Source organism: Jaculus jaculus, chromosome 5 (assembly GCF_020740685.1).
Source record: "Jaculus jaculus isolate mJacJac1 chromosome 5, mJacJac1.mat.Y.cur, whole genome shotgun sequence".
Lineage (NCBI taxonomy): Eukaryota > Metazoa > Chordata > Mammalia > Rodentia > Dipodidae > Jaculus > Jaculus jaculus.
This window is the reverse complement of record NC_059106.1, coordinates 41,423,514-41,450,468: the sequence shown is the minus strand read 5'-3', so window position 1 is coordinate 41,450,468 and position 26,955 is coordinate 41,423,514. Positions and strand designations below refer to the sequence as shown.

The window sequence follows — 26,955 nt, the reverse complement described above, 5'->3', positions numbered from 1 at the left end:
CCAACATAGAAGGTCTGCATGAGCGCGGCACGGTGCACGTGCAGGGTCACAGCAGCAGTCCCAGCCTCTTGGCGTCGGTTCCACCTTCCGCCGCGCGGGGGCGCGGTGCGGTTGCCAGAGTGCGCAGGCGCGCCGCCCGCAGGCGCAGAGGCAGCTCCGGGCCGCTAGGGACCGCTGTGCTGCCGTCGTGAGCCTCGCGGTCGCCGCCGCGCATCACCGGGACCTTCTTGATCACGGCCTGGCCGGTTTGGCGGGGTGAAAGGTCGCGAAGATGGCGACGGCCTTGAGCGAGGAGGAGCTGGACAATGAAGACTATTACTCGTTGCTGAACGTGCGCCGGGAGGTGAGACCTGCGGCGGGGTGCTGTCGGGGCCGACGTCCGGCCCGGTAGCTCGGGAGGGTCGGACTAGCGGTTCCCGGCCTGCTCGGACACCGCTCCGCCCGCGAGGCCGCGTGACCCCGCCGCCGTGCGCGCTCGCCGGCCGTCCGGAGCTGTCCTCCGCACCGCCCAGACCCCTCGCGCCGGGATGCGGGGCCGACCTCTGCCCCTGGCTGTGCGCGGCGTCCAGGCAGGACCAGAGGTCCCCGCCACCGCCCCAGGGGACAGGGACCCTGGGGGACGCTTCCCAGTGCCCTCCGGCACTGCAGTACCGCGCTCAGCCCGCGTACCTGCCCTGCATGACTGGCAGCGTCATCGATGGCCCCCGAGCCCGCACCCCGGCACAGAGTCTCAGACACCAAGGTCACGGCCACCAAGGGAACCTCTTCCGGTTCTCTGTCCGACACCCCCCCACCCCCACCCCGTCTCTTCTGGTGAGGATGTCTGGCTCTACAAAGGAGGCCAGTCCGCAGGGGTCGGCGTCTCGTGCGCTCCTTCAAGGTCCTGAGCGCTCCCCAGAAATGGACGGCAAGAGTCTGCCCCTCCCCTGGCCTTGACTCAAGAGGCCGCTGATGATTAGGATGAAGCGCTAGGCCAAATGAGGGGCTTGTGGGGGCCGTGCCCTGATCACGGTTTCAGCATCCAGGCCAAATGCTTTCACCCTGGCTCCTCACACAATAATAATAAGATACGAGAAGGTTCACATTGCCTGGCCCATGTGCATTCCCAATATGTTTTCACTGTTAGTCTGCTATTGAGATCTGGCATGAAGGGCAGAAAGGCTTCCAAGGTCAGGTCATAGGGTACATCAGTTGTGGCTGGCTCCAGACTTTCCAGCCATTGCAGAGAATCCTTAATTCCATCTCTGGAGATTTTCTAGGACCGGAATTTGTCCTAAACAAAGCTAGAAAGCGTGTGTTGTCAGCAAACGTCCGTCTGTGTGCTGATTAGCCAGTGTGTTTGTTGGTTTGGTGTTTTTGAGTGTATTTGTTCTGTGCTGAATTGCAGTGCTAATGGTTCTCTCATTTAATTGTCTCCGCAGCCCTGATGGCAATCCTTGTCTTACAGTGCAGGAAGCAGAGGCTTAGAGAGATTGAAGAGCTCGCTTAAGGTTAACAGTACTAGAAAGTGTAAGAGCTGGAATTCTTCCCTGGGCAGAGACCCACCTCTTGATCCCCCACACTGTGCTGATAGCTCAGTTTACCAGTCCTCAGACCATAAAGTCACTGATTCTGGTACTGAGTCCACGGTGACTCTATGTCAGCCACTGTTTTGTTTTTAATATTTTTTAAATTTTTATGACTGAGAGAGAGGGAGAGAATGGGCCCACCAGGACTTCCAGCCACTGCAAATGAACTCCAGACGCATGTGCCACCTTGTGCATCTGGCTTATGTGGAATGGAACTCGGGGCCTTTGGTTTTGCAGGCAAGTGCTTTAATCGCTAAGCTGTTTCTCCAGCCCTCAGCCACTGTTTTCTACGAAAATGTCTGATAAAATGTTTTGGCAAATTGCAAATCTTGTTAAACTGCCATGAGGCACCTAGGCACTCTCCTCCTCAATTTAACAGCACTAAGGCTTTGAGAAAAGCGGGACTTTGGCCTTTCCTCTCTTACCAGTTGAGTGAAGCTGTTTAGTTCTTGGCAGTGAAGTGGGAATGGAGATGGCTCCTTTCAGATCAATCTTTTGTACCACTCACTCCTGGCTAGCACTTGTATAGACATTTACCTGTTTCCCAGGCTTACTGATCCATTCTAAGCAACTGTAGGTGAACTGGCGGATGAATGGCAGCCAAAGAAATATTTCTCCCTCCCCCTCCAGCCCCCCTGAGGTAGGGTCTCACTCTAGCCCAGGCTGACCTGGATCTCATTCTGTAATCCCAGGCTGGCCTCCAACTCACAGTGGTCCTTCTACCTCTGCTTCCCCAGTGTTGGGATTAAAGGCGTGTACCACCACGCCCAGATGAAATATTTTTTGAAAATAAAAAAGCAGAGCCTAGCATGAAAAAAAAAAAAGCTGGGTAGGGTAGTATATGTCTTTAATCCCAGCCTTAGGAAGGCAGAGGTAGAAGGATCTTTGCAAAGCCAGCCTGGGGCTACTGAATGAGTTCCTGGTCAGCCTGCCCTGGAATGAAACGCTATTCCCAAAGAAACAAAAAGAAGAAAAAAAAATTGGGGAAGGGGAAGGGTTTGAGATAGGCTCTCACTCAGGCTTTGGCTGATCTGGAATTCACTTTGTAGTCTCAGGGTGGCTTCAAACTCATGGTGATCCTCCTACCTCTGCCTCCTGAGTGCTGGGATTAAAGGCATGTACCACCATGCCTGGCAAAAAAAATGTTTTACTTGCAAATATTGGGCTGGGGATGTAGTTCCACCTCAGGTACAAATTGGGCATGGTTGCACATAGGAGGCAAGAGGATCAAAAAGTTCAAGGTCATCCTCAGCCACATAATGAATTCAAAGCCCACATGAGCTACATGAGACCCTGACTTGGGGGAAAAATTATAAACATAAGGGAGTTACACAACTGAAAAAATACAGAAATGTCAGAAATCAGCCCCAAGCTTCACAGGTGTTTTTTTTTTTTGTTTTTTTTTTGTTTTTTTTTTTTTTTGGTTTTGTTTTGTTTTTCGAGGTAAGGTCTCATTCTAGCCCAGGCTGACCTGGAATTCACTATGGAGTCTCAGGGTGGCCTGGAACTCACGGCGATCCTCCTATTTCTGCCACCCGAGTGCTGGGATTAAAGGTGTGCGCCACCAAGCCCAGCTGACTTCACAGGTTTTAAAGTACACTAGCCCCCTGAGTTGCTGATCCAGAGAGTAAGGAAGGCAGATAGACAGGACCACCAAAATTTGCCATAAAGAAGACTTTTTCTGTAGTGAAGCCCTTTCTCTAGTGTTCTAGCTTCCTGCTTACATAGCAGAGCCTCATCTGTTGGGCTTTCTTGCCTCCACAGCTGGGAAAAATTGATCATTAACTGGGCATGCCAGAACCAGGTTGGCTTTCTGGTTTCGTGTCATTAAATGCATGATCCTAGCACCTAACTTACCAAGACTTCTGGGATGATTTTCCAGATGTTACTGGAAAGGATTTCTTAACAGTAGATCAAGAAGATTTTCTAAATCCTTAAGCTTTTTAGTGTTTTGTTTTGTTTTGTTCTGAGGTAGGGTTTCACTGTAGCCCAAGCTGACCTGGAATTCACTATGTAGTCTCAGGTTGGCCTCAAATTCACAGTGAAATTCCTTCCTTTGCCTCCTGAGTGTTGGGATTAAAGGTGCGTGCCACTACGCCTAGCTAGTATTCTTTTTTAAACTTTTTATTGACAACTTCCATAAATATAGACAATATGTTGTGATCATAGTCACCTCCCACCATCTTCCTTTTCCCCATCCCAAGTTCCCTCCCTCCATTGATTCTCTTCTTTCCAACTAGTCTCTTCTATTTTGATGCCATCATTTTTCCTGTTATGCAGGTCTTATGTAGGTAGCATCAGCCATTATGAAGTCATGAATAACAAGGCCTCTTTGTGTCCCAAAGGCAATATTGTAAGCACTCCTTCCCTTCCTTTGGTTCTTATAGTCTTTCTGCCACCTCTTCCATTATGGTCCTTGAGTCTTGGAGAGTATAACAGAGATGACTCACTTAGTGCTGAACACTCCAGTACTTTGATGAATTTTGAATCACCCTATAGGTGACTAGGACTTATGACCTTCCCTGCCATAGACGTTTAATTAGGTTTTCAGTAGCAGGGAGGAATTCCCTCTCATAGAGCAGGACTCAAGTCCAATCAGAGAGCTGTTGGTTTCCCCCGTAACAGACATGACACCAGACCCCTTTCCAGATCCATCCATTTTCCTGAAAGTTTCATAACTTCAGTTTTCTTTACTGCTAAGTAGAACTCCATTGTGTAAATGTGCCATGTCTTCATTATCCACTCATCAGTTGAGGGACATCTATGCAGGTTCTATTTCCCAGCTATTGTGAATTGAGCAGCAATAAACATGGTTGAGCAAGTATCTCTAAGGTAATGAGATGAGTCCTTAGGATATATGCCTAGGAGTGCTATAGCTGGGTCATATGGTAGATCTATTTTTAGCTGTCTCAGGAACCTCCACACTGATTTCCACAATGGCTGGACCAGATTGCATTCCCACCAACAGTGTAGAAGGGTTCCTCTTTTGCTGCATTCTCACCTGCATTTATGGTCATTTGTTTTCATGATGGTAGCCAATCTGACAGGAGTGAGAGGGAATCTCAACATAGTTTTAATCTGCATTTCCCTGATGGCTAGGAATGTAGAATATTTTTTTAGATGCTTATATGCTATCTGTATTTCTTCTTTTGAGAACTTCTATTTAGGTCCATAGCCCATTTTTTAATTGGGTTGTTGATTTCTTTTTTTTAATTTAATTTTTGTTAACGTTTTCCATGATTATAAAAAAATCCCATAGTAATACCCTCCCCCCACACACACTTTCCCCTTTGACATTCCATTCCCCGTGATTTCTTATTAAATTTTTTTTGAGTTCTTTGTATATCCTAGATATTAATCCTCTAGCAGATTTATAGCTGGCAAAGATTTTTTTTTCCCCATTCTGTAGGTTGCCTCTTTGCTTTATTCACAGTGCCCTTTGCTGTACAAAATCTTTGTAATTTCATGAGGTCACAGCAGTTAATCTGTGGTTTTATTGCCAAGATTAATATGTTGAAAGGTTTCCCCTACTTTTTCCTCTAGCAGTTTCAGAGTTTCAGGTCTGATGTTAAGGTCTTTAATCCATTTAGACTTAATTCTTGTGCATGGAGAGAGAGAAGAATCTTATTTTCATCCTTCTGCAGGTACATACCCAGTTTTCCCAGCACCATTTGCTGAAGAGGCTGTCTTTTCTTCAATGAGTATTTTTGGCATTTTTGTCGAATATCAAAACCCTCCCCCCCCCAAAAAAAAAGTGTTTCTTTTTTTTTTTTAATTTTTATTTATTTATTTATTTGAGAGTGACAGACACAGAGAGAAGGACAGATAGAGGGAGAGAGAGAGAATGGGCGCGCCAGGGCTTCCAGCCTCTGCAAACGAACTCCAGATGCGTGCGCCCCTTGTGCATCTGGCTAACGTGGGACCTGGGGAACTGAGCCTCGAACCGGGGTCCTTAGGCTTCACAGGCAAGCGTTAACCGCTAAGCCATCTCTCCAGCCCAAAAAAGTGTTTCTTTAATGAACCATAAGCTAGTTATTACCGTCCTGCTCTGGGCATTTCAAATAACAGCTCCTTGAAAATTTTATGCTCTAGATTTGTACTATATGCACTTGTTTTCTTTGCCTTAAGAGAATTTAGTGGAAAGCTTCTGTATTTGCTGTGGGTTTAGTACTAGAACAACAGGCAAGAAAGTAGGGGCCTGCAGACAGCATGCTTTGCTTGTCTGTAGACTCAGGTGCTTACTTTTATTAAGTTTTCGTTTCACCTATTTTATTTATACTCACCTTGTTCAGCTAAGGGTTTAATGGGGTTTGTTTTTTTTTCAAGGTAGGGTCTCACTCTGGTCCAGGCTGACTTGGAATTCACTATGTAGTCTCAGGGTGACCTCAAACTCATGGCAATCCTCCTACCTCTGTCTCCTGAGTGCTGGGGTTAAAGGCATGCACTACCACTCCCGGCTTTAATGGATATTGTTTTGGAACAGTATACATTTATAAAGGAGCTGGGGACACACATTTCTTTTAAAAAAGGTGACCACTGGGGATATTACTGTTTTATTGCCCCTGCCATGGTCCACATATGGAACCACTCCTTAGAGGAAGCTCACAGCTGGGCTGTAGCCTCCCTTGGGAGGACAGCAGGGGCTTCTATGGGGACCATTTCTGCATGTTAGGAGTGTTCGGCGTGTCATCCCTAGTGTGCATGTGCCACAGGAAAATGCCAGGCCACTGGAGATCAACTTCAAGGGGTCTGCATGAGTGCCAGGGCGGGGTAGGTACATGTGGGGGAGAGAAGATAGAATATCAGTCAGGTTTGGGGGATAATCCACTGGAAAGATGAGTTCTGAAACATCAGTTTTGATGGACCTCAAACGTTTCAAGAGCCTATGTCCTTTTTATTTACTATGGCATCTCAAGGGCACCAAACATGTGACATGACCAGAAAGAATAATAAAAACCAACTTACACCATGTAAGAAGATATTTCCTGCATCCTTGGAATGACCTGTAACAGGTATCAGAATTTCTGCCTTTGGCCCATTTGCTCTCCTGTCCTGTCTATAGAGGTCTGTACTGGAAGACAGGATTCCCCTCTGCCCCATGGGCTTTAAAGGTCATATGTACCCTTCCTTTACTTATTTATTTATATGCTGTACTGGCTGGAGTTTGAGCCTAGGGCCTCTCCTTTGCTAAGCTATATCCCTAGACCTCTTTTTTACTTTTTAAATTTTTTTGGTTTTTTTGAGGTAGGGTCTCACTCTAGTCCAAGATGACCCGAAATTCACTATGTGGTCTCAGGGTGGCCTCAAACTTACAGCGACTTTTTACTTCTGTCTCCCAAGTACTGGGATTAAAGGAATTCACCACCATGCTGGCTTTTACTTTTTGAGATTGTGTTGCTCAGTTGCCCAAGTTAGCCTTAAACTCACTATGTAGTTTAGGCAGGCCTTGTACTTTCAGTTTTCGTGCCTTAGCCTGCCAAGTACCTGAGATTACAGGCTTGTGTCAGTGGGTCTGCTAATGTCATTTGTTGTTGATGTGGGGGTTGGGAGATTGGCACACCAGGGCTTCCAGCTACTGCAATCAAGCGTCAGGTGTATGCACCACCTTGCGTGTATGCACAACCTTGTGCATGTGTCACCTTGTGGGTCTGACTTACCTGGGATATGGGAAGTCAAACATGGGACCTTAGGATTTGCAGGCAAGTTCCTTTAACTGCTAAGCTATCTCTCCAGCCCCCCCCCTTTTTTGAGGTAGGGTCCCACTTTAGCCCAAGACCAGGAATTCTCTATGTCGTTTCAGAGTGGCCTCGAACTCTCAGTGATGTTCCTACCTCTGCCTCCCAAGTGCAGGGATTAAAGGCGTGAACCATTGGCTAATTTCAGATTGTTGTTGTTTTGTTTTGTTTTCCAAAACAGCACGTCTCACTGTAGCTCAGGCTGACGTGGATTTCACTATGTAGTCTCAGGGTAGCCTTGAACCCTTGGAAATCCTATTAGTTTTGCCTCCCGAGTGCTGGGATAAAAGGCGTACTCCACCATGCCTGGCTCCTAATTTCAGTTTTCAAAAATTTTTTAGCCAGGAATGGTGGCACACACCTTTCATCTCAGCACTCAAGAGGCACAGGTGGAAAGATTGCCATGAGCTCCAGACCACCCTTAGACTACATAGTGAATTCCAGGTCATCCTGGGCTAGATTAGGGTCCAACCTCAAAAAAAAATTGGGGGGGGGCTGGAGAGATGGCTTAGCAGTTAAGCACTTGCCTGTGTAGCCTAAGGAAACTGGTTTGAGGCTCGATTCCCCAGGGCGCACGCATCTGGAGTTCATTAGCAGTGGCTGGAAGCCCTGGCACGCCCATTAACTCTCTTTCTCTCTCTCCCTCCTCTCTGTCGCTTTCAAAAGAAATAAATAAAAATAAAAAAAATTAACATTGTATTTTTTTATTTATGAGAGAAAGAGAATGGGTGTGTTGCTGCAAATGAACTCCAGGCACATGTGCCACCTTGTGCATATGGCTTACATGGGTCCTGAGGAATCCTACCTGGGTCCTTTGGCTTTGCAGGCAAACAACTTACCCACTAAGCCATCTTTCCAACTCTGATTTAATTTTTTTTTGTTTTGAGTACTGATTGCCTAATTCTATCTTTGAAATTTGCATTGCCACCTCCCAAGTATTATGTTAGGTAAATTTTGTATGTGTATTCTTTTTTTTTGTTTTTTCAAGGTAGGGTCTTGTTCTCTATTCCAAGCCGAATTCATAATGCCTATGGTAGCCTGGAACTCACAGCACCTACCTCTGGGATTAAAGGCAAGTGCCACCAAGGCTTGTTGATTCTTTAATACTTTAAGTTGCTGGGCGTGGTGGCGCATGCCTTTAATCCCAGCACTCGGGAGGCAGAGGTAGGAGGATTGCCGTGAGTTCGAGGCCACCCTGAAACTACATAGTGAATTCCAGGTCAGCCTGAGCCAGAGTGAGACCCTACCTTGAAAAACCCAAAAAAAAAAAAAAAAAAAAAAAAAAGAATACTTTAAGTTAAGTTAAAGCTGTTTTAAACCGGGTGTGGTGGTGCACGCCTTTAATCCCAGCACTCAGGAGGCAGAGGTAGGAGGATCACTGTGAGTTCGAGGCCATCCTGAGACTCCATAGTGAATTCCAGGTCAGCCTGGGCTAGAGTGAGACCCTACCTCAAAAAAAAAAAAAAAAAAAAAAAAAAGCGGTTTTAAGTGTCAAAGATTATTTATTCCTTACTGTAGAAACTTAAGTGTATGGTCAATCTTCTGTTTTGCCTTCCTGTTTAATTTTTGTTGTTGTTCCTGCTTATTTTCTGACTCATGATTGTTTCTCTCCTGAACTGTTAGTTTTATCAACGCAAAAGTCCTAGACTGGCTATAGAAGGCAGGTTTCTAAGTTCAGATGAAATGTTACGTACCTACCTGACCACTGACCTCAGCAGAGATGCAGTGGAGCTCAGAAGCACAGGGAGGGACATCTGAAAGGAGGCAGTCTGGGGCCTGGCACTGGGCACCTGGGCAGTGGTTGGTAATGGCTGAAAATGACCATGGCCTATGGCAGCACTGCTTCAAGGGTATGTGAGAAAAGTAGCTTTTTTTTCTCAATTTTTGTTAACATTTTCCATGATTATAAAAAATATCCCATGGTAATACCCTCCTACCCCCCACAACTTTCCCCTTTGAAATTCCATTCTCCATCATATCCCCTCCTCATCTCAGTCTCTCTTTTATTTTGATGTCATGATCTTTTCCTCCTCTTATGATGGTCTTGTGTACGTAGTGTCAGGTACTATGAGGTCATGGATATTGAGGTCATTTTGTGTCTGAAGGAGGAGCATGTTGTAAGGAGTCTTACCCTTCCTTTTTTTTTTTTAATTTATTTGAGAGCGACAGACATAGAGAGAAAGACAGATGGAGGGAGAGAGAGAGAATGGGCACACCAGGGCTTCCAGCCTCTGCAAAGGAACTCCAGACGCATGCGCCCCCTTGTGCATCTGGCTAATGTGGGACCTGGGGAACCGAGCCTCGAACCAGGGTCCTTAGGCTTCACAGGCAAGCGCTTAACCGCTAAGCCATCTCTCCAGCCCCCTACCCTTCCTTTGGCTCTTAAAAGTAGCTTTTTGCCAGGCGTGATGGTACACACCTTTAATCCCAGCGCTCTGGAGGCAAAGGTAGGAGGATTGCCATGATTTCGGGGTCAGAAAAAAAGAATAAATAAATATAAAGCTACTTTTTTGTTGTTTGTTTGTTTGTTTGTTTGTTGGGGGGGGTCTTTGGAGGTTGGGTCTCACTCTGGCTCAGGCTGACCTGGAATTCACTATGTAGTCTCAGGGTAGCCTTGAACTCATGGTGATTCTCCTACCTCTGCCTCCTGAGTGCTAAGATTAAAGGCAAAAACTAGCTTTAATGAGGGCAGCAGCTTCGTCCCAGCAGATACCTTAGCCTTCCTGAACCTGTTTCTTCCTCCTGCGAGTCCAGACCATGTACTTTCCAGATGACAGTAAGGTGGCGAGAGGTGGGAGTGCAGGTGCTTTCCTAGTGACCAGCATGTTGTGGATTTGCAAGTGCCAGCGCGTGCTCATTGGGCTCATGGGCATAAAAGGAAGGAACCAGGCATGGTGGCACATGCCTGCAGTCCCAGGCAGAAGGATCATGAGTTGAAGAGACCCTGGCCAGGTGTCACTGTGCATGCCTGTAATCCCAACATTCAAGAGGAAAAGGCAAGATCCTTGTGAGTTCAAGACTAGACTGATCTATGTAGCAAGTTCTAGGCTAGCCAGGACTACATAGCAAGACTTTGTCTACAGTGGGCGAAAGCAAACTAAAAAGTGAGAGAGACTCAGGAAAAGGAAAAAAGAAGGGAAGAATGCCCTTATTGACTGTTTAAATAAGGAGTCCTGAGGACATGTTTTGTAACCCTTTGTTGTCTCTCTATAGATTTCCTTTCATGAACAAAATTTGTCTGGAGCCAAGCCACACAACTTACTAGTTTCTAGCCAGACTCCTGTTCAAGAATCCAGAGCCTGACAAACTTTCTTTAAGAAAGAGGCAGAGGGCTGGAGAGATGGCTTAGCGGTTAAGCGCTTGCCTGTGAAGCCTAAGGACCCCAGTTCGAGGCTAGGTTCCCCAGGTCCCACGTTAGCCAGATGCACAAGGGGGCACACGCGTCTGGAGTTCGTTTGCAGAGGCTGGAAGCCCTGGCGCGCCCATTCTCTCTCTCTCCCTCTATCTGTCTTTCTGTGTCTGTCGCTCTCAAATAAATAAATAAATAAGTAGAAAAAAAGAAAGAGGCAGAGGCCAAAGAGTGCACATGGTGGGCACAGAGTAGACCAGATTACTCTTCCCCAGGGCTCCTCCCCAGTTTCCTGGCCGTGAAGGTAGCAAGGCCAGAGGAGATAAAGAACCCTTCACACTTCAGCCAAACCACAGCTGCATTCATATAGTAAGGGGGAGACAAGCAAAAGTGCTGCTTCCATGCTGCTCCTGATAATCAGCACCAGGGTGTAGAAGACAGACTGAGGATACTCAACACCTACCAAAGCAGAGATCCAAAGGCTCCTAAGAGCTCATCACTGAAGTAGACTGAAAACTCACCCAGCATGGCTCAGCGAATTTTATGGAAGAGGGGGCAGAAAGATTGTAAGAGCCACAGGTTAAGACATCATGCCCAGAGGTATTCCCCCACCCCAGAATAACATAAACTACAACCCCATGGAGAATACCTGCAACCCCACTGAAGAGCGTCCCCAGTGGAATGGGGGCAGTGGCGAGAGGGTACTAACACATGATGTATCCGTACAAAACATCTTGTTAACAATAATAAACATTAAATAATCAGTACTAGGAGATGGGGGGGGATAAAACTGTATGGAGCAAACACTGACAAGAAATGTTGGTATACTTTAAACAAAAGAGAAAGAAAATGAGCACACCAGGGCCTATAGCCTGCAGACAAACTCTAGATGCGTGCACCACCTTGTGCATCTGGCTTATGTGGGCACTGGGGAAATGAACCTGGGTCCTTAGGCGTTGCCTTAACCACTAAGCCATCTCTCCATCCATCCCCTTCCTGCATTTTTTATTAAATATTTTGTTTTTATTTACTTGACATAAGGAGGGAGAAAGAATGGGCACTCAAGGGCCTCCAGCCACTACAGATGAACTCCATTCACGTGCATCCCATTATGCATCTGGCTAACGTGGGTCCTAGGAAATTTGTTGGTGCTGGCAATTTCACCTAGGGCATTGTGCATTCGAGGCAAGAGTCCTACCACTGAGCTATTTCCAGCCCACTGTTTACTGTTTTGTATTCTGAGACATGGTCTCACTAAATTGCCCAGGATCTCTCTCTAACCCAGGCTAGTTGAACTTGGCAGTTCTCCTACCTCAACCTCCTAAGTATCTGAGAGATTATAAGTCTGCACCAACATGCCCAGCTTATTTGATATTTTTCTATCCTTAGTAATTTTATTTGTAAGTTGAGGATTCTGCTGCATCTGCCTCCCAAGTGCTGGGATTGCAGGTATGACTACCACACACCCAGCTTATGACTTCCCCTTATTTCCTAAGTAAAGGTCAAGTTCTGGCTCTAGTTTTAAAAGATCCTTTGAAATCAGATGTCTTCTGTTTTCTGTCTCCTCTGTAGTGATTTTTTTATGCCTTCCACAGCAGAAGCAGCTCCATGTGGTCGGGGACTGCAACTCTCCAGCACCGTTGTGTGCCCTGCACAACACTGAGAACATTTAGAGGTTCAGTCATGCATTGCTGGACCACCTTCCCATAAGGTGCTGTCAACGCCTTAGCTTGTCTAACCAAACACATTTCTCAGATAAGCTGCATAGGACTATTCTTTTATTTTTAATTTTTTTGTTTATTTTTATTTATTTGAAAGCAATGGACAGAGAGAGAGAGACAGATAGAGAGACAGAATGGGAACACCAGGGCCTCTGGCCACTGCAAAGGAACTCCAGACACTTGTGCCCCCTTGTGCATCTGGCTAAAGTGGGTCCTGGAGAATCGAGCCTCGAACCGGGGTCCTTAGGCTTCACAGGCAAGCGCTTAACCGCTAAGCCATCTCTCCAGCCCAATGCATAGGACTATTCTTAAAAGTGTTTGCAAAAGGAACAAACAGATGAATAGATGTCCAGATTAATTTCCTGCCTGCATCTTCTCTATGACTCTCACCAGTATGCTCAGTGACCCAACCTCAGCCTGCTTCTACTTCCTCAAGCATCTTTTTCTGTGAGATGTCCCAGCCTCTGGTACCTTTTGTTCCCCTTTTGACCGCTGTTCTTGCCTGCAGACTGCCCTGGGGCTTTAATCTGTATGTGCGTGGTATTTAGGGGGAAACCACCTCATCTGCAGTCTCCTGAAGGCAGAGACTAGTTTGTGTTTATTGTGTCAGATAGTGCCTAGACCCTGGCTGGCATCAACAAACCCACTGAAGGAGCACACATCTGCTGGTGCACTGCTTGCTTTTCTGGGTGCATTTTACTTTGTGGGATACCTGTGTTCTTGAGGGGCGCCACATATTTTTGCATTCAAATCATTCTGGAGGAACTGGTTATTGGAAGGAATGGCTTCATTTTCAGCTTGGTAAATCTAAACTTTCACTTAAGGAAATGGTCTGAAGTCAGGTACAAGAGGAAAAGAGCAACTTCAAGCACACATGATGCTTGGGCCCTGGCCACTCTCGGATGTCTTGCTCTGCTAGAAGGTAAAACACGGCGGCTCTCCCCCGCCAGCCCATTCTTCCTCTCAGGCTTCTTTATTGTGGCAGCATCAGTTGCCTGTTCATCATCACCTGCACACGCACCAGGAGTGATGTTTATAGAAGAAACCACTCTTGTGCATGTTATACAGTTGTTTTTTCCTGTCAGCTGCGCAGTTGCCTGCCTGCAGCGGATGTAGGCTAGTCCCACACTGTTCACTGCTGGCCAGGCTCCTCACAGATTGCAGTGAGCTGGTGCTATCTGCACTGGGTTTGGGTTGCAGGATGCGTCCCTCCAATAGAAACTTATTTCCAGCCTCCCCTCTCCCCCACCAAGACCTTGCACCTGTAAGTGAAAAGGGAGAAAGCTGTGTTAAGCAGAGAAATGGTATCCAAATAGGACAAGGCTGTGTATGAGAGAAGTCTTATTGGGTAAAGGGTCAGATCTTTTGGGGAAATGCTTACCATGTCAGTCTCAGGGTGGCTTTTTAGGCCCTGAGTGTCTTAGCACAGTCAGTATCTGCTGAATGACACCAGATGACATGAGGCCCCGCTCTGTGAAATAACTCTTACTCAGCACAAAGCATCCACTCTGGCTTGGTGTTCATTAGCTCCAAAATCTGCTGTTCCCTCTAAAGTGCATGAGCACCAAGTATCATTTCAGAAGCCCAGATTGCTATTAGCTGATGCTGTTTATTTCAATCAGATTATTGTAGAACATATGGATAGTAATGAATCTTCAATTGTGGTAATTAGGCAAACTTCCCAAAATCCAGTAGACTATAGTTTGTGGAGTCTTAGTTGCTGAAACTCAGCAATGGAGATACAAACAGGAAGCTGAAGTTGAAACTAGATAGAGGCTTTAGCAACAGCAAACCCAGTCAGTAGCTTTACTGTTGTAAAGTGAGGATGATCATGAGGTGTTACTGAACTGTACCTTGCATCTGTATTCAGTCTTCAAGGTATTGAGTCAGAAGCACAATTGTGGCCATTGGAAGCCAAATATTACCGGCTCACTCCTTGCCTGGCACGCAGGACTGCACTTCCCAGTATGCTGTTGCTCTTGCAAGGCCTGGCCACTGGTTCTAGAGCCCATTGTGAGCAGAAGAGATATGTGTCACTTCCAGCCTCAGGGTTCCAAGTGCCACAGGTCTTCCCTTTGCCTTGGTAGTGGACACTAGTTCTGAAAATAGTGGCTGCTCTGTCAGCTGCATAGAACACTGCAAAGTGTGGCATGAGCAGACCTGGGGTAGGCTTGGAAGATGGGGGAGAAACTTGCCTTGGGAATTTCTGGGTGTTTGGTACCACAGTACCAGCCCAGCACTTCACAAGCCTTTGAAGCATTAGGACCCTTTATGTTTTTCAGTTACTGGGAATTGCTAAGTGTAGAATATGGCTTTATTTTTTGTTTGTTTTGTTTTTATGTTTTTCAGGGTAGGGTCTCACTCTAGCCCAGGCTGGCCTCAAACTCATGGTGATCTTCTTATCTCTGCGTCCCAAGCCTTGGGATTAAAGGTGTGTGCCACTATGCCTGGCTGAAATGTGGCTTTTGATACTCAGCTAGAAATTAAAGCCGAGTAGGTATGAAGTGTTGTTGGAAAACACAAATACAAGTTGAAGCCAAAGGACCCAGGTTTGATTCCCCAGTACCCACGTAAAGCCAGATGCACAAGGTTGCACATGAGTCTAGAGATTGTTTGTGGTGGCTAGAGGTCCCAGTATGCCTATCCCCCCATCTGCCTCTTTCTCTCCTCTTTCAAGTAAATAAATAAATTGTTTCTTAGAAAAGAAACACAAATACATGTCCACTTCTTCTTTTAAATATTCTATTTTTCTTTATTTGAGAGAGAGAAATAGGCAGGGAGAGAGAATGGGCATACCCCGGCCTCCAACCACTGCAAACAAACTCCAGATTTGTGCATCTGGCTTACGTGGGTCCTGGGGAATTGAAACTGGGTCCTTTGGTTTTGCAGGCATGTGTCTTAACCACTGAGCCATTTCTCCAGGCCACAAGTCCACTTCTTATATGTCAGTGCAGGTAACAAAGAATGGAAGACTGCCAAATACTGCCGTCAGGTTGTGACCATGGGGTTATACAAATGTAGATGTCACTGCAAGTACAACCCACAATAGAAAGAACACAGTAGAAAAGCTGAGAATAAGCTCAGTTGATGTCTGAATATTTTTAAATTTATAGCCTAAAATTAAATGACCACTGTAAGCTTGTAAATAGACAAATCCAAATTAATCCCTACCACATTAGAACTTCCAGAAAATGTAGGATAAACATATGCACGCCATTCACCTTTAGAACAAAAATGTTACCACCTGCTGTGGATCCTAAAGAAAACTCTACTGGGCAGAAATGAGTAGGAGGTGTCAGTGTCCATAGATTGAATGTGTCAAGAGGTCCTCTGTGCACTGTGAGAAGTGAGGAGGAGGTGTCAGTGTCCATAGACTGAATGTGGCATGAGGTCCACTTTGTACCGTGAGGAGGCGGCGGCAGTGGCCATAGACTGAATGTGACATAAGGGTGACTGCAGCATTGTCTCCATTCCTAACACATAGCCAAGTAAAGATGTAGCATCTACACTTGCCTGGTGCTTTATGGAAGCAGATACGGTGAAGTTGGTCTTTGGAGACTTAGTAAGGATGCCATCAGAAATCATAAAAGAGATTTGATTCTTTAAAAGTAAGAAACCAGACTAGAAAGAGAGGTAGTTCCGTGGCAAAATGTTTGTCTTGTAAACTTGAGGTCCTGAGCTCAGTCCCTAGTATCCACATAAAACTTGCATGTTATAATCCTAGCAGTGTAGATTCAATGACAGAAGGATCCTTGCTGCTCTCTGACTAGCCAGTCTATTGTCAGTGGTTAGTTAGAGAGTTGGGGTCTCTTTTCATTTATTTATGTTTTCTTAATTTCTTTTTTCAAATGATTCACTGTTAGTGGGTAAAAATGCCAGTGATTTTGTGTGGGGGAGGTTGGCTACATATTCTGTACTTTGCTAAATTCATATTTTCTCTCTTTAATAGGTTGTGTTTGCACATGCATGTGTAATCTTTAGGACAGTCTATATATAAGTACATCACTTGAGGACAGAGTTCATTTAAATTTTTTCCTTCTCAATTTAGATATTTTTATTTCCTTTTCATGCCTAATTGCTGTAGCAAGGACTGCAGTACTGTATTGAATAGAGATAACAAAAACAGACTGTTCTGCTGTTGGATTTTGTTTGCTAGCATTTTCTTGAGGATTTTTGTATCATTAATCATAAATCTTTGTGTCTGGTTTTTGCATCAGAGCCTTAGAGAATGAATTTGAAAATTTTTGAGAATTACTATTTGTTCTTTTTTTTTTTTAATTTTTTTTAACTTATTTGAGAGCAACAGACAGATAGAGAAAGACAGATAGAGGGAGAGAGAGAATGGGCACGCCAGGGCTTCCAGCCTCTGCAAATGAACTCCAGACGCGTGCACCCCCTTGTGCATCTGGCTAACGTGGGACCTGGGGAACCAAGCCTCAAACCGGGGTCCTTAGGCTTCACAGGCAAGTGCTTAACCGCTAAGCCATCTCTCCAGCCCTACTATTTGTTCTTTTTCAGATGTTTGATAGAGGGGCTAGGGAGCCAGGTCAATGGGTAAAGTGCTTGCTGCACAAACATGAGGATCCCCAGCACCCACATCACATGCCAGACATGGTAGTACATGTTTGCAATCCCAGTTCTGGGGTTAGGGGCCACTGTAGGGTCCCCAGGACTTGATAACTACCTTGTCTAGACGAGTTGGTGAACTCTGGGTTCAGGTAAGACACCCTGTCTTTAAAAAATAAGGTGGAAAGTGATAGAGGGAGAGAGATCCACAATGTCAACCTCTGGCCTCCACACACACAGTGATTGGTAGACTCCCCAGTGAAGCCATGCCCCCATAAAAAGGAAAGAAAGGCTTGGGTGGTTCAAGGGTCATGGCACTGCCTTCTGTTCATGTCTGGTAAAGGACTGTGGTAAATGGTAGGTACCACAGTGCCTGGCACATGTATATGAGGAGAGGGATCATTTATGAGAACTGTTAATCTAAGGATATGCGCACCATGACCTAATGACCTCCCACCAGATCCCATTCTTAAAGGTCCCACTCCCTGTCACATTAATTCTGGGAACCAAGCTTCTAATGCATGAACCTTTAGGGAACACACTTGAAGCCATGTCCGGACTATAGCACTCCTGGAGTTAGTTGGATTGTTGGTGTGACATCTTTCTTGCTATTGTTGCTGTTGTTTTGTGGTGTGAAGGATTGCCCCCAAGCCTTGTGCATGCTCTGAACTAAGTCCCCAGACCTCTGTTGGGCTGGATAACTGGTTAACTAATTGGTTGGTTGATTTTTTTTTAAATAGTTATTTATTTGAGACAGTGTGTGTGTGAGAATGAGTGAGTGAGTATATGGGCATGCCAGGGCCTTGTGCCACTACAAACGAACTTCAGATGCATGTGCCACTTTGTGCATCTGGTGTGGGAACTGGGGATTCAAAATAAGGCCATTAGGCTTTGTAAACAAACTCTTTTAACTGCTGAGACTTTTCTCCACCCATTAGTTGGTTTTATAGGCAGGTTTTTTTTTTTAGCTAAAGCTGGCCTCAAACTCTTTTTTTTTTTTATAATTTTTTTTTAATTTTTAGTTTATTTATTTGACAGCGACAGACACAGAGAGAAAGACAGATAGAGGGAGAAAGAGAGAGAATGGGCGCGCCAGGGCTTCCAGCCTCTGCAAACAAACTCCAGATGCGTGCACCCCCTTGTGCATCTGGCTAACGTGGGACCTGGGGAACCAAGCCTCGAACCGGGGTCCTTAAGCTTCACAGGCAAGCGCTTAACCGCTAAGCCGTCTCTCCAGCCCTGGCCTCAAACTCTTTATGTAGCCAGTTACCTTAACTTCTGACCCTCCTGTCTCCACATCTTCCCAGTGTTAAGAATCTAGGCATGTGCCACTGGTTTATGGTTTACGTTTATGGTTTATGCTGTGCAAGGGATCAAACCCAGAGCCTCAGGTATGCTAAGCATGCACTCTACTAACTGTACTACTATCCCAGCCCCCTTTGGTTTTTCCGTTTGTTTTGCTTTGCAGAGAGAGAGAATGGGCACACCAAGACTTCAGCCACTGCAAATGAACTCCAGATGCATGTGCCACCTTGTGCATCTGGCTTACATGGGTCCTGGAAAATCATACTTGGGTCCCTAGGCTTCACAGGCAAATGCCTTAACCACTAATCCATCTCTCCATTCCCCACCATCACCACCACCACTTTGGGTTTTTGATACATAGGATCACACAATGTAACTCAGTCTGGCCTGGAAATTGTGATATAGGTCAGGCAGTCTTGAATTTGCATCAATCCTCCTGCATTTGACTCCCAAGTACTGAGATTACGGGCATGTGCCACCATGCCTGGCTCCTTGTTTCTCAGCACTGCCTTTGTTTCATCCCTTGAGTTTGGTTTGCAGTCTTCTGTGTCCGAGTTCTAACTTGCTGCTGTGCTTTGTATGACATCAGTCTTCCTACCCATTCAGTCTTTTTGTTTGTTTGTTTTTTATTTTCGAGGCAGGGTCTCCTAGCTCAGGCTGACCTAGAACTCACTCTGTAGTCTCAGGGTGGCCTCGAACTCACAGAGGTCCTGATCCTCCTACCTCTGCCTCCCAAGTGTCTGATTAAAGGCGTGCACCACCACACCCAGCCTGCCATTGAGTCTTAGCCTAACATATAGTCAGTCTGTCCCATGAATATATAACCAGATTTCAGATTTAAAGCATGAGACATTTCTTAATTTTATTACAGAAATTTAGAAATAAAATGTGTAACTTTAGATATCATTCTTAATGATATCTCATTACATTTTGAAATGATATTAGTAGTTTTACAGTTGTGAAAGAGGTTATCATTTATGAAGTATCGAACCAGTGACCTTAGCTATTCACTTGTGATGAAAGACCCAATCTAACCTTTTATTGAATGTGATATTTATTAAAAATGAAACTCTCATTTCCATTACTTAATCAATAGCATATTAAGCCATTTATTAATATGATTAAAAGCGGCATTGCAGAGAAGATATTCTGCTCCCCAGTCATCTACTTTAATTTTAATAATCAGGAAGTGGCATTCTAGCCTAGAGCCAGTCAAATTCATCTAATCCTGTATTTGTAACTTTTATAAGACCAGAAAGAACAATTAAAATTTGCAGAAGATGGGCTGGAGAGATGGCTTAGTGGTTAAGCACTTGCCTGTGAAGCCTAAGGACCCTGGTTCAAGGCTCGGTTCCCCAGGTCCCACGTTAGCCAGATGCACAAGGGGGCACACGCGTCTGGAGTTCCTTTGCAGAGGCTGGAAGCCCTGGTACGCCCATTCTCTCTCTCTCCCTCTATCTGTCTTTCTCTCTGTGTCTGTTGCTTTCAAATAAATAAATAAATAAATAAAATTTAAAAAAAAAAATTTGCAGAAGACTCCTCCAGACACAACATGGCCTGGATATCCATGACCTTGCAGTGTCTGACACTACCTACACAAGACCATCATAATAGGAGGAAAAGATGATGACATCAAAATAAAAGAGACTGCTTGAGAGGGAGAGGAGATATGATGGAGAATGGAATTTCAAAGGGGAAAGTGGGGGGAGGGAAGGAATTACCATGAGATATTGTTTACAATTATGGAAGTTGTCAATAAAAATATAAAAAATAGAAATAAATCCTAAAGGGGGGAACCTGAAAAAAATAATAAAATAAAAAATTTGTAAAATAACAAAATTTTCAGGAAGAAAGCCAAGCATGGTGACTCATACTATAATCCCAGCACCAGGGAGATTAAAGCAGATAAATCTGAGGGCAGCCTGGGCTATATGGCAAGACTTTGTCAAAATAAATAAATAAATAAAAAGTACAGAAAAGCCTATGTACTGGCTATTGAGACAATAATCGCTCCTTTAACATTACCACATAAGTAAGCAACCAGGAGCAATGTCTTGTTTCCCCATTACTTACTGTTGCTCATACCTGAACCACCAGGGGTTAGTACAGATGACATGTTGCAGAGCATGGCAAGAAATGTCCTGCATAATTAATGCTGGTGGTGAAAGCGTCTATGGCAGGAAGAAGAAAAGAAGCAGAGAGATGTGGGTGTGGGCGCCTGTCCCCGAGGCACCTGTGCTGCTGGTGAAGTAGAAGGAGGTTTGTGTCTTCAGCTCAGTGATGTCATGCAGGACAGTTTCACCAAGTAGTGCCCCTGCTGTCCATGTACCAGGGTGCAGAGCCCTCTCATGTCCCTGTTGTCCTAAACAGCGATGCCTATGCATGCTGAGCCTCACCCAGGAACTACCTGGGAGGGACAATCCTGTATACAGCCTTCAGGTCAGGAAGCCACAATGTGTGACTTTGTGTGTGGTGTCCACCATGTGAGCTGTTATAGCCCCTATCTTCTTGCATTCTTACAGTTCCTGGGAGGTGTGTTCTCCCTTTTCAGGGGAGAAAGAAACATCAGAAAGCTCACTTCCCAGCATCTCAGAGTTTGGAAGTGATAGGTCCTATGTCCAGACATAGGGTATTTGACTTCAACACCCACATTATGGAAGGCCACTGTAGAACAATCAGTAAGTCACACAAATAACCAGATGGGGAAGAAGCCAGCTAAAAATTGATTCCCAGCATCATTCCCAAGGCTTCCCCAAAGAGCTGGTGAAGGACCAAGACTAGTGGTCACAGGGAAGAAGTCCCCCTCTTCTTGGAGGCGTGGGAGCTCAGGCTCAGAGCCTGGCCCTGTTCTTTTGGTGTGAGTTGAGTCAGTCTGTGGTGGTGCTGTCGTCACCCAGCCCAGCTGTTGCTTTTCCCAAGAGATCAGCTGCCCAGCCCCTGCTCAGATGCAGGACTATCCTGGTGGGGAGGAAAGGACATGGTGACCAACAGTCCTGTGTTGGTCACATGTCTTCTAGTCACATTTATTGCCCCAGCACTTCTTCTGTCGACCTCTATCAAGCTTGTGCACTCTTTCTGGCTTTCAATATCTGAACAAGGTAGTTCTGTAGGAATATGGAAATGTCACATCAGAAATTATTGCTAAGCAAAGCAGAGTCTTAATTTTTTTGGATGAAAAAGGTTGCTTAGTTCTGGAATTGAAGTTGTAGAAGTCAGAGAAAAATACAAGGTAGCATGTTCCTTTCTATCCTCAAACCCTGAGGTCACCATCTCCTTGTGACCTCCTTGAGGGGTTATGGTGTCCAGGATGTGACCCTAAGGCACTCTCAGGCCTTGGTTGCCCCTATGCAGATCTGGGTCCATCTTTGCCTAGATAGAATATTTATTTATTTATTTATTTATTTATTTATTTATTTATTTATTTATTTTAGGCAAGCCCAACGGTCTGCCTTTTTTTTTTTAAATGCACACGCAGGGGAGAGAATTGGCATGCCAGGGTCTCCAGCCACTTAATCAAATGCCAGGTGCGTGTGCCCTGCTGTGCACATGTGCAACCTTGTGCACTTGTGTCACTGTGCATCTCTGGCTTACGTGGGACCTGGAGAGTTGAACATGAGTCCTTAGACATCATGGGCAAGCGCCTTAAACGCTAAGCCATCTCTCCAGCCCCAGATGGCTGATTTCTGAGGCCCCTCTGCTGTATTGTCCATGACCCAAAAGTGTGCTTCACTTACCAGACTGGTGTAGCTATCCCTTCAGCACCACGTTTGATAGATCACAGTGGTCTCAGAGTCCAGTGCTAGAATCTTCCCACAGATAGACCCATGGGCCAACTAGCCAGACTGGACAGGGCTCCTAGGGACTCTGGGTTGAACCTTCTTAGTGGTTGTGAGGTATGGTTACTGTAGTCAGTGCTGTGTACCACCCAGGAGAGTGGAGAGTTGTGAGTCAAGGATGCTTCTAAGCCCCTGGGGGCAGGGGAAGGGGGCTTCATTAACCTGGTTACTGCAAGTAGGAAAGCATTGGCACAACTTTTTTCCATTTTTCTTTTTGAGGCAAGCCCAAGGGCTGGCTTTTTCCTTCTTTCTTTTTTTCTTTTCTTTTTTTTTTTTTTTTTTTCTTTTCTTTCTTTTTTCTTCTTTTCTTAATTTCTTTTTTTTTTTAATGAGTGAGAACAAGCAAGAGAGAGAGAAAATTGGAATGCCAGGGCCTCCAGCTACTGCACTACGAACTCCAGATGTGAGTGCAACCTTGTGCACATGTGCAACCTTGTGCATGCATCACCTTGTGCATCTGGCGTACGAGGCGAGTCAAACATGGATGCATAAGCTTCTCAGGCAAGCACCTTAACTGCTAAGCCATCTCTCTAGCCCTTTTTCACTTTCTTATTTTTTTCGAGATAGGGTATCACTGTAGTCCAGACTGACCTGGAATTCACTATGTAGTCTCAGGGTGCCCTGGAACTCACAGCGATCCTCCTACCTCTTCCTCCCGAGTGCTGGGATTAAAGGCATGCACCAGTCTCTTATCACTGCAAACTACCAGATTTCAAATAAAGGTCAGCCTAGTTGGGCTTTGCTCTTCAAATTCTCCTGGCTCCACCTCCCATTATCATAAGCATCTTGGGATCACAGATGCATGTGGCACTTTGCATCCAGCCTCACAAAGGTTCTGAGAAATTGAACCCAGGCTAGGAGGCTTTGCAAGTAGGCACTCTTAACTGTTGAGCCATCTCCCCAGTTCTGTTGTTGTCACTATTATAATTAGAGGCTGAGATAGAGGTGTGCATTGGTTTTATTTGTCTTTTGTTTTGAAGAGTTAGTATGTAGCCAGGCGTAGTGGTGCACTCGGGAGGCAGAGGTAGGAGGATCACCGTGAGTTCGAGGCCACCGTGAGACTACATAGTGAATTCCAGGTCAGCCTGAGCTAGAGTGAGACCCTACCTCAAAAAAAAAAAAAAGAATACATGTTGTCTTTGTAACAAACTGGTTGAATGGATGTCATTTCTGCCTAATGACATGTAGCGTTTTTCTCTCTGAATGTTCTTTCTGGTTCGGTGTACTTCACATAGCCTAGGTGGGTTGGGAGGAGCAGCTCTCTGGCATTTGGCTTGGAGCATATTGAGCCAGTAGAGACAGAAGCTTCTATTCCTTTTGAGAGCAGTGTTCCTCAGCCAAACAGTCTCTGCTGATGTACATAGTTGATTACCTTATTAACTGTGAAAGAAGCAGTCTTTCTGGGGTAATAAAGCATAACTTCATTATATCCTGTATGCAGAGGGCAAACATGGTGGAGTGTGGCTGACAGGTTCCCATTTCCAAGCTGATTCTGATAATGATAGTGTTTAAGTACCATTGATTGTCCTCTAATTGAATTTTTCTTTCTTTAGGCCTCTTCTGAAGAGCTAAAGGCTGCCTACCGGAGGCTGTGTATGCTTTACCACCCAGATAAGCACAGAGACCCGGAGCTCAAATCACAAGCGGAACGGCTGTTTAACCTTGTTCACCAGGCTTATGAAGGTCAGTGAAGGGCTCAGCTTCACAGGAACACTCAGGTAGCAGGTACTCGATTTTTAAGAGACTTGATTTGTAGAGGATAGAGAAAGAGAGTCCTTAGAGATGTATAAAAGAGGTGGGTTAGTTCAGTACTTTTTACTGGCAGTGTCCTTTGAAAGAGTAGTATTTTGCTTTGGAAATCAATATGTGTCCAGTAAGTAGAAAATGAGAGTCCGGGTGAAATAATGGGCCAGGCTCGGAATTGCATGGGAACACTCAAGTTCTGAATCGCTTACCAGTGTCTTCTAAAGGGAGCTCGTGGAGGGAAAGGGCTGGTGGTTGCGTTGCTTTCTTTTTTATTTTTGTTCTTTTTTTTTTTTTTTTTTTTTTTTTTTTTTTTTTTTGAGAAGCTACAAGGACTTTCTTTTTTATCCGATAGTGATTTTATTGGTTCTGAAGCATTCAGTGAAAGAAAGGGTCTAACAAAAGAAAGAAGATGGGTTAAGAAGGCTGACAGGACACAGAACCTAGTAATTCAGATTTTCATACCTACAGCTTATGGGTAACAGGAAAGAAAAAAAGCCTTTGATACATTTCTCAGTGTGAGAGTTAGAGAGCTTCTCTGGGGTGACAAAAGGCTCTGACGGTGATGGTGAAGGTGGTTTCCTGACACCAGGAATGTGCTTCATGCCACTCAGTGGCACATTTCAAAAAAGTTGAAATGGCCCGGCGTGGTAGCACACACCTTTAATCCTAGCACTCAGGAGGCAGAGATAGGATCATCACTGCGAGTTTGAGGTCACCCAGAGACTACATAATGAAGTCCAGGTCATCCTGGGCTAAAGTGAGACCCTACCTACCTAAAAATGAATAAAGGTTAAAATGATCATTCTACTCTTGGGAGGCAGAGGTCGGAGGAGTGCCATGAGTTCAAGGCCCCAGTGAGATCAGCCTGGCTAGAACGAAACCTTACCTTGAAAAACAAAAAGTCAATTCTATTTGTGCATTTTACCACAATTTAAAAATAAAAACTAGGGCTGGAGAGATAGCTTAGCAGTTAAGCATTTGCCTGCGAAGCCTAAGGAGTCCAGTTCGAAGCTCGATTACCCAGGACCCACATTAGCCAGATGCACAAGGTGGCGCACATGTCTGGAGTTCATTTGCAGTGGCTGGAGGCCCTGGCACGCCCATCTCTCTCTCTCTCTGCTTCTCTCTGTCATTCTCAACTAAATAAGTTTAAAAAAAAATTTAAAAAATAAAGACTAAAACTATATTAAATCACTCTTATGACATACCAAGTGAAGTCAGTTATTCATTCAACAATCCTTTGTGAGCTCCTTAACCTGAGGCTAACACATAATGTGTTTCTTACAAAATAATAGTGATGTCTCGTTGTGGCATAATGGCATAAGTTAGATCTTAATGACAGTAAAACCAAGGACTAGAGCATGATAGATGAGGGGTGGGTAGGTAGTGTGTCATGACTGAATTGTAACTGTTCAGACCACTTCATTTACTAGTTATGACAAAAACTTTGGCTTCTCATTGTATTCTGTTGTTTAAAGGCTGCAGCAACTTCACGGTTGTCTAGTTAACCCCCCCCCCCCTTGCTTGTGTTGTTTGAGGGGACAAGTCAGTAGAAAAGCTTGTGTGCTTGTGAAACGCTGCAGCTGCAGACCTGCCATGCTTCATAGTAAGCAACATGTCCTCAGTAAGTCCTAGAGTCCAACTCAAGAAGTTGGCTCACATGTTTTACAGGGGTCAGCATTTCTTTCTTCCTCGCTAGATTTGAATATGGATAGACTGGTTTGTATCGTTTTTAATTGGTCCTAAAAATATATGGGAAACTCTCAGGAGGAAAGATGCAATGCATGCAGCACAGGAAGGAAGTAATGACTTGGCCTCACTGCTGGTCCAGCTCAGGGGTAGGCAGCCTGTGAATTAATTGTCACCCTTGCTGAGGAATCCTTTTCTGATTAGATGATGTGGTCAACAACTCTGTGAAAGGTATTCATGGGGGGGGGGGGTGTTGTGCATGGGATGCATCTTTGTCCTCCTCTATCGCTCTTCTATCTTATTTTCCTGAGACAAGGCCTCTCCTAAACCTGGAGCTTGCCATTTTTTTAGTAGATTTGCTGATCAAGGCACCCCAGTATCCATCCCCACTAGCCCTGCCTTTTACATGGTTCTGGGGTTCAAACTTGGGTCCTGTGCTCTTACCCAGGGAGCCATCTCCCCAGCCCCTATATTCATGTCTTTTAAAATGATTTACAAGCTGGGCATGGTGGCACGTGCCTTTAATCACAGCACTTGGGAGGCAGAGGTAGGAGGATCACCATGAGTTCAAGGCCACCCTGAGACTACATAGTGAATTCCAGGTCAGCCTGATCTAGAGCGAGACCCTACCTCAAAAAACCAAAAAAATTAAAAAATAAAATGATTCACAATGCCAGGCCTAGAGGCACATGCCAGTGATCCCAATACTTGAGAAGTAGGGGCAAGAGAATCAGGAGGGAGTTCAAGGTCAGCCTTGGATACATGAGACCCTGTCTCAAAAAAAAATGTAAAACAAAAGCACTCATTCTTTAGTGCTTAGAGCCAAGATGACTTCCTTAGACCTTGCACTTTGGCCCTCTAGTTAAGAGAAGGTTGGAACCTGGGAAAATCCATTTTTCTTAATCTGTAGCCTCCTTGGAACACATCATAGGTTAGTTCATAAAAGCACTTAGGAGGACAGAGGCAAAGGAAATGAAGAGCATCTCCAAGAAGATTATGGTCAGACAAGGGAGATGAGAGATGGGCTTACCTAATGACATCACAGCCAGAGTTTTCAGAAAGGACTGAAAGGTAAAGTGCGTATTATATAAACATGTTTGTTTGTTTGTTTGTTTTAATTACAGTGCTTAGTGACCCCCAGACCAGGGCCATCTATGACATATATGGGAAGAGAGGACTGGAAATGGAAGGATGGGAGGTAAGAGAAATTGAATCTGGTGACCAGAAAACACGTGAAACAGCTTCACCTCACAATTATCCTTTAAGGACCTGTGATAAGGTCTTTGAGAATATTGGAGACCCTAGGCCCTCTTCCTTGCCTTTTAAGTTCAGAGGTTGAATTCTAGACATGACTTTGCCACTTTGTAACTCTAGGATTTGGACAAGTCTGTCGTCTAATTTGTTCATGGCACCCTAACCTGCCAGTGCAAAGGAAGAGGA

At 45.1% G+C, this 26,955-nt stretch overlaps 1 protein-coding gene across 3 annotated transcripts in view; it reads left to right on the top strand.

The window, feature by feature from the left end:
- Positions 1-207: 207 nt before the first annotated feature.
- Dnajc11 (DnaJ heat shock protein family (Hsp40) member C11) overlaps positions 208-26,955 on the top strand; it is a 69,050-nt gene continuing 42,302 nt past the window's right edge. For 2 of the 3 annotated variants that reach the window (XM_045150427.1, XM_045150428.1), the window contains exons 1-3: positions 208-343; positions 23,634-23,763; positions 26,640-26,713. In XM_045150427.1, the coding sequence (XP_045006362.1) occupies positions 272-343; positions 23,634-23,763; positions 26,640-26,713 (276 nt within the window). In that variant the 5' untranslated portion in view covers positions 208-271. Of the gene's footprint in view, positions 344-23,631; positions 23,764-26,639; positions 26,714-26,955 lie in introns of those variants that run through there. The other variant, XM_045150429.1, reaches the window with a different exon arrangement.